This window comes from Tenrec ecaudatus, chromosome 2, assembly GCF_050624435.1.
Source record: "Tenrec ecaudatus isolate mTenEca1 chromosome 2, mTenEca1.hap1, whole genome shotgun sequence".
Classification (NCBI taxonomy): Eukaryota; Metazoa; Chordata; class Mammalia; order Afrosoricida; family Tenrecidae; genus Tenrec; species Tenrec ecaudatus.
Genome location: NC_134531.1, coordinates 289,651,629 through 289,659,507, shown reverse-complemented (window position 1 = coordinate 289,659,507; position 7,879 = coordinate 289,651,629). Strand labels below are relative to the sequence as shown.

At 41.4% G+C, this 7,879-nt stretch overlaps 1 protein-coding gene across 1 annotated transcript; it reads left to right on the top strand.

The window, feature by feature from the left end:
* Positions 1 to 1,450: 1,450 nt before the first annotated feature.
* LOC142440648 (OX-2 membrane glycoprotein-like) lies at positions 1,451 to 3,326 on the top strand. Its single transcript, XM_075542955.1, has 3 exons — positions 1,451 to 1,475; positions 1,970 to 2,308; positions 3,019 to 3,326. The coding sequence occupies exons 1-3, from the start codon at positions 1,451 to 1,453 to the stop codon at positions 3,324 to 3,326; spliced, it is 672 nt and encodes a 223-aa protein (XP_075399070.1).
* The last annotated feature ends 4,553 nt before the right edge of the window (positions 3,327 to 7,879 follow it).

The window sequence follows — 7,879 nt, the reverse complement described above, 5'->3', positions numbered from 1 at the left end:
GGTGTATCATAGAAAAGAGAGTAGGAGAAGAGGGAAAAGGAAAGAAAGAGAGACAAAAAGCAAAACAAACCTGAGCCCGTGTAGACTGACTGCAGTGGGAAAGATAGAAGGGTGTGCAAATAAAGTAAGAAGCCATTGAGTGGTAAGTAAGGAGATAACTGAGACTTGATGACCTGTCCATGAGGCTAGAGGAGTTCCAACTCTTCCTCAAGGCAGCAGGGTGGTGTGCCTGTCTCATCTAGGGTTCTACAGATGCAGAGTGGGATTATTCTCGATGGCAAGGTTGCATCAGTGGCCAGACATGAGTTCCCACAGCAGTACTGAGCACTGGAATTCACTGGTATACCTGCCTTGTGCTGTCTGTAACACTACAGCAGGGGCTGGGGCGCAGGGTGTTCCCATAGTCCCGTGTAGGACCCCAGGACCAGTAGGACCTCCCTGCTGTGTGTGGCATCACTGAGAGGGAATCTGGGCTTATTGTTCTATCTAGACTGTTGGTGCCCTAGTAGATCAAAGGATTTTAATTTTTTTTTCCTTCTGGCCAACTAGAATCAAATCAAATTTAATTGACTCCCTGGCTCTGGCTTCTAGTTCTGTGTTCTGTTAGGTGCTTAGACTTGCTTCAGTGTGTCTTTGTTATGGAAAAAAAACCTTACAGTCCCTGTAGCTAAATCTGGCATTCCCTAGCATGGACTTCTTCTTATGCTGATTTATGTTAAGGGGCCCCTTCTATGTGCAAAAAGGCTGGGTTTGAGTTTTTACCATTAATATATATTCTTACTTTTAAAAATGTTATGTTTGTGGGGTGCTCTGATTTGGAGGCTGTCACGCTGACCCCCAGAGGGGGAAATCCAGCTTATCAGGGGGGTTATTTCCTTCTCAGCCAACTGGAACTGAATTAGTGCCCTGGACTCTGATTATCTGCCTATTTTCTCCCACACCAAGGTCTGCCTCTGGTAAAATTCTGCTTTTACTTTCTACTCCAAATTATGGCTATGTGCCACCTCCACTCCCCAGCCTATGAGCTCAAGGCAGCTAACAGAGTGGATGGGTACTGGTGTTGGGTACTCCTTGTTTCTGGGATTATGGCTCCTTTAGGGAATCAGCCTGGAGAAATCGCTACTTCTGGTGAAAGAGAGGGAGGAACTTTTCAGCTGGAGCCCAGCTCGCCAAACCTAGAGCAACTTAGTTGCTTCTTGGTTCACTTTGTGAGTGGAAATCACAAAAAGGGCAAGAGGGTTCAGGAGAGATCCTAGTACCCTAATTCTAATTTCAGGACTCTACCTCCCAGTTTCCTTCACCTTATTTCCTAATTTTCTTGTCTGGCAGCAGAAGCTCCGAATGGGTGAGTCTTAACTAGTTGCATTTGTGAAGCTTAGCCATTTTAAATTCTTATTAGGGGATAACCTAATTTGATTTCATTCTTCATTGCATATAGTTTCATCCAACTATGAAACTGCAGTCTTCTGAAATACGTAAGTCACTCACTCAACATTGAAACAATCACTGTACATTTAAACAATCTCCAGTCTTACATCATATCATAGAAATATGATGGCATCTATGAGCTTTATAAAGAACCCTGCATAATTGTTGGATACTATGTATAAATTCTTACGTTCTCTATTTATAATTTTATCATGCCCATTATCAGTAACTCCTTCATTTTTATTATTTAATCATATTCTTAATTATTATCTATTAAATGACTTTTGGTGAACAATAATTGTCATATGTGGAAGGATTTGTATTCCAATTAACTCTTAAATATTTCTCTATTCAGATTTTTTGCTGGAAATGTTTCAGAAGCAAAGTAATCAGTGGCAATAAATATTGGGGGTTTTATAGTGGGGAAGAAAAGAAATAAATGATCATTAACATTCCCACAGAGAATTGATATGGTATAGGTAAGTCCACAGTGGTGTGAGAATTCATTTCTCTTTCTCAATATGAGCTGTTTATTTTCCAGATTCAGTTTACAAGATAAAGCACAATGATCATGAAACTGCTGTACTGGGGAAAAATGCGACCCTATTCTGCAACCTGACAACTCCTGAAGATGTTCTGCAAATTACTTGGCAAAAGATCCAAGATTCTTTACCACAGAATATTGGCACTTACAGCAGTAAACATGGGGCAAAGATCCTTCCACCATACCTGGATCGACTGTACTGTGAGAGTATTGACCCAAAATCCTCCTTCCTCACTATCCGTGAAGTGACATTTGATGATGAAGCCTGCTACAAATGTCTGTTTAATATGTTTCCACATGGGAGCAAGGGAGGACAGATCTGCCTTAACATAATAAGTATGTATTTTTTCTAGAGGAGAGAAAATGGTGGAAATGTAGTCTTTCACTCATGGATTCTGGAGAAAGAATGTGGGAGAGTAAAAGACACAGAGGTCAGATATTGCAAATCCTTCATTCGATAGAAGGAAAATACATGGTAAAGAAAGCTTATTGTAACAGTGAGGAACTGGGCCAAGAATTGAGTAAGGTCTCCTGTCCTCCTTTCTAACTTCTTTATACTGTGCAACGAACACTTCAATCCTGGGGGCAAAATTCGTAGAGATTCCAGAATGTTTTATGAAGGGTTGGGAAAAGAGGGGGCAGAGTAAAAAACAAAGGCAATAAGTGAGAGTGCGGATAGGTGAAGACTAAGAGAAAAGAATCTCACGGTCTTCACGGCTACACGTTGCAAAACAGACATTCATAATACAGTCACATTCTCTTCTCATGGTGCCACACATTTAAAGCATTGAGAGTTTAGCTGATGTAATTTTCAGTTGAAATAAAAGTTGAGATACCAAAAGTTCCTGCTAAATTGCAGGGTCTATTGAATGGAGATGAAATTGTGAGGCTTTGGAAATGTCAGTAGAGGTATGTGAGAGGAATATATTTCAACACTGTGGCTTCATACAGAAAATGTCCAGAAGCCAATCACTACTAACACAATGGGAACCTATCATGACATATGCTTACATTTAACTTCATGTGTTCATTTTCTGCCCCCACAGCTGTGTCGGAATTAAAAGTTGATCTCCAGTCCATGCCTGGCTCCAAAGGTGTTCTCAGGGCTACCTGCTCAGCGATGGGAAAGCCTGCTCCACAAATATCTCTTTTCCCCTCGCAAGTCCTGGTGAATCCACCTGAGGAACACCGTGCTCTGAACCCAGAAGGCACTGTGACTGTCACTAAAGTGAGCAACATCTCTTTGGAGGCTGCCGCGTCTCTAGGAGTGCACCACCTGATTGTGCACGTGGACCATCCTTTACGGACCGAAGATAAGGTCGTTCCTCTGGCAGTGAAAGGTGAATGTAAGTAGAAGTGATCACGTAACAGGGAACAACATGGATCTTTCTTCAAATTCATTACTAGAAGCATTCATATAGGACATGCCTTTTAGAAACATAAACCAAAGTGATTCATACACATGACCCAGGACCAACAGGAGGAGGATTTCTGAGACCTGCCCTATTCTCTGAAGCATGGATTTTCTTTGATGGAAATTTCTCCTTTATATGATGCCTACTATCTTTCTACCACAATCATAGAGAACATTAAGCTCATTCCCACACAGCCTCCACTCTCCATTATTCATGGCATAGTTCCCAGTGAGGGACGTGAAAGGGCACCTCTCAGTGTTACTCTTGTTCCTTTGAAAGGGATGTACCTTCCTCTTTGAAGGAAATGTACCTCCTCCCGAGCTGCCTGCAGATTTCCCCTCTATCTTTGTTCCTGTCACGTTGTATTGTCCTTGGCCAACGCGTCATGCATTTGTAATAATTTTGCTTAGAGTTTCCTCAGTTGAGTTTCTTGAATCAAGGGGATCATCAATTTCTTTCATTACTTGTAGAGGGTTTCTGGCCAACGGCCTGTGTTAGCCAGGGTTTTCTAGAGAAACAAAAGCAGGGACAATCTTATGAGGGTGTACACACACCCACCCTCAAAATAAAGACAAAGCAACCAGATGTTTTTCAAAGCTATGGATTTAACTTTCTTACAAAACAATCTTATCACCTTCAAAGTACTGTCCATTACATTTAATGTATTTGTCAGAACTGTGATTCCATACTTGGAAACATCTTTCAAAGTCATCTGTTTGGATGGCTGACAGCACCTTTCTCATTTCTTCCTTGACCTCTTCTACGTCATCAGATTGCTGTCCTTCCATGTCCCTCTGCTTTTGCAGAAGCAAAAAGGAGTCTCACGGAGAAAGGTCCGGTGACTAAGTTGTGTGGGGCTAAAAACATGCTGTTTTTTGACCAAAACGGGCACACTGAGCTGGCTGCATGTCATTGTCATCGTGAAAAAACCAGTCCCCATCTGACACAAATCAGGTGTTGTTTGTCCCACTCTTTTTAAGCAATCTTTTCAGAGCCTCTAAATTGAAAGTTTGATTAACAGTCTGACCTGGTGGCACCAACGCCAAAAGCACTATTCCCCTCACATAAAAACAAAAAAACCCAAATGGGTTTCATCTTGATCTTTGATTTCACTTAACAAGCTTTTTTTTTTTTGGCGGGGTGTGGGGGGGGAGGGATGATGAGGATGGCATCTTCCACTGGCTTTCGGGATGTAAGCATAGCACCATGTATCGTCACCAGTAATGACCTTGGGGAAAAGGTCCGGTTGCTTAGGAACTGTTCTTCCAAAGCACGGCATGTGTGCACGCAGTGCTCTCTTTCTGGGTCAGTCAGAACAAGAGGCACAGATTTGGCGGCGACTCTTCTCATGCCCAAATCTTCCATTAAAATTCCCTGAACCAATATCCCAGATAGTCCAGATAATGTCCCCATCCCTTCAGTGGTCCATGGTTGGTCCTTGAGCACAAGTGCACACATTTTGTGGACATTTTTGTCCATTCAGGAAGTTGATGGATGTCCAGAATGAGGTTTGTCCTTAATCCACCATTTACCTTTCTGAAAACAAGAAAACCACTTGTACACTTGTGATTTTCCGTAGTGCTGTCCTTGTAAGCTGTGTTCAACATCACAACAGTTTCTGCAGCGTTTTTCCCAGGCAGGACACAAAATTTCACAGTCGCACGCTGTTTTCTTATATCAGCCATCACAAGAAATGAGGTTCAAGCATAACTACTTTTATGGAAGAAAAAGTCACTGTGACTGGAGTTGTTTTGGGGGTACCCCCTTGTATATGCATAATAAAGAGCTTTATATAAAGTAGTAATTTCATAGCAAGAAAGCATCCCAGCCCCGTCCAACATAATCCATGGGTCCAGTGCCAGCCAAAGCCCTCTACAGACTCATGTGACTGCCGCCTGATGTCACAGAGAGGTGAAGAAATATGCATTAAAATCACAAGTCCGTGGACCCAAGGTTTATGGATCCAAGGTTGTGGAAACAGGCAGGGCAGCTTAGGTGGCTTAAGTGGGGGCTACTCCTGCAGGCAGGCAGAGGTCCACCAAGCAAGAAGAGGCAGGGTCACTGAGAGAGGGAAGTTTCCAGTTTCTCCTTTATAAGAAAGTCACACTGCCAAAGATGCATCATCAGGCTGGATTGCACCATACACTTTTATAAATATTCAAGTTGATATAAAATTAATTGTCACCCACCGTTTAAGTAGATTCAGTGGGTCACCGATCTGCCGTGCAAAGTTCTGATTTCCGTGTGGAAATGCATGCGTTGGGGTATCACACTGAGAGACTGGCTCTCCCAATCTTCTGTTCTCAGGGCCCTGGACCGCCCCAGCTTCTGCATTGATCTCTGCAGGTGCATTATGCTTTGTCTATTGATGAGGCACCAGCTTCTTTGTTCTCTTAGACCACTTGAAACTTTCTCTAGATTTCATCATCTATGCATTTGTTTGGAAATCTCTTATCCCCAAAAGTTGCTCTTCCTGGGTTTGTGGCTTTACAATTATAATTTTATTTGCTTAGTATACTTTTAATGAAGTCTCTAGCATACTTTGAAGAATAGAAGGAAATATGTTTACTATCCCTTTTTCTTAACTGAAGTCACTCAGTGACTTTTTCCTGATAAATTCCACTGAATCATTGAAATATGCAAGACATATGCTGAATCCCTGGCCCTTGTAACTGTACTTGTAACCTTGTTGGAAAATGTGATTATATTTGTATTATGTAAATGAGCCTACAAAGGAGCAGGGTGGATTCTACACCAAGTAACCTTAGGGTTATAAAGAGATCCGAATAGACAGAGGTAAAACAGGTGCCATTTAGAAGCCAAAGATGCAAAGACTTGGGCTTCCAACAGAAGGGATTGATATGTCCAGGACCTTGATTAAATTTTTAGCCTGCAGAATTATGAAAAAAATAACTGCCTGTCTGTTGATGCCACTCACTTGTGGTGTTTGAGATGCAGTAGCACTAGGAAAATAAGACAACATTGAAGTAGCACCTGCTGACCTGATGCTAATCTATGAGTGGATATAGTCCATTGACATCTCAGTTGGTGTTGAGATATTCAGGTTAGTAAAGAAATATTTTTCAATTGTGAAAATGAGTCTCCTTTGCATCGCTGTGTAAGCAATATTAGGGCTATAAATCCCTGCTGGTTTTGAACTATGTTAAAGATATTTTTTTGGTTTATTGTTCTTAGCTCCAGAGACGTGTTCACATTTTCATGTGAAATTCTCCACATTCAACACCTCTCACCTATTTGGAATGACCTATTTTGCATGTTGCTGAAAAAGAAATCAGGGAGAATCTCAAAACTGGTCCTAAATAATGTCTCACATGAACAAAATTGTCACAAAATTCTTAAAAAAGACAAACATGTTTATTCCTAAGAGTTCCTAGAATGAGAAACCATTCACAAGGATGTTTCTCCTTCTTCAATGGTCATAGAGAATTCCAAGTAACAAATTGACAAAGCCCAAGAGATTACTAAGAGCAGATGAATGACAGCTCTCTAACAATCTGGAAAAAACAGAAGCAACAAAATAAAGGAAGTCCTGATGTGAAAAGCAGACCTAAGAATACAGCATGCATGTAGGTTGTGCTGCTTGATGTAATACAAATTTCTAAAGTTCTGTCCATGAAGTTTACAGATTTATTATTTTTCTGTATGGTGGTGAAATCATACACAATGAAATGTATGCCAACACAACTTCCACATTCACAACTCACTGACATTGCTTCTATATTTCATGTGTGACCATAATCTCTAATTTCATTTTAACATCCAACCAAATCGAGCACCCCTGCAACATAAACTTTCTTTTACCACATGCCATGCACCCACTCCTGCAACTCTTTATAATCTTTCCTCAGTATGTATATTTTAACTTACTTGAGATCATATGAAAACTGTCCATGTTAGTCTGGGTAGCCTAGAGAAACAAATCCATGGACACTCATATGTGTATAGAAAAGAGTTTTATATATAAGAGCAGTTGAATATTGAGAAAACATCCCAGCCCATTCCAGTTCAAGCCCATAAATCCAATATTAGCCCCTATGTCTGATAGCAATCTATAAAGTCCTCTTCAGACTCATGAAACATATGCAGTGGCACCAAATGCAAGAAGATCACAGGCCAGTGGTTGGGAAGTCTGATGGATCCAGTGGCATTGTAAGCATTTCAGTGCTGGCAGGGCTCTCCAGCTCCAGAATCTGCCTCCATCAGCCTCTGTCCATGTGTCTTCTCCACAGGCATATTTCCCAGGGAGTGAGCAGAGAGAGAGCATCTCCCACCTCCAAGAAGGAAATACAGGAGTTCCCAAAATCCTCAGAAGACCCCATGCCCACACATAGGCCTCATTGGCTATATCCCTATTGATAGGCTAGACTCCACCCCTATACTCTTCATCCTCAAATTGACACCAGATTATGTAACTACAACACTGTTTTTGTAACTTTGATCACTGGCTCATTCTATAATGGATCTCCCAAAC

Excerpts from the sequence above, each read along its gene's own strand:
- LOC142440648 (XM_075542955.1), top strand. The coding sequence starts at position 1,451 with ATGAAACTGCAGTCTTCTGAAATAC. Across the intron at positions 1,476-1,969 it reads ACTGCAGTCTTCTGAAATAC|ATTCAGTTTACAAGATAAAG; the intron begins GTAAGTCACTCA and ends TTTATTTTCCAG. Across the intron at positions 2,309-3,018 it reads GATCTGCCTTAACATAATAA|CTGTGTCGGAATTAAAAGTT; the intron begins GTATGTATTTTT and ends CTGCCCCCACAG.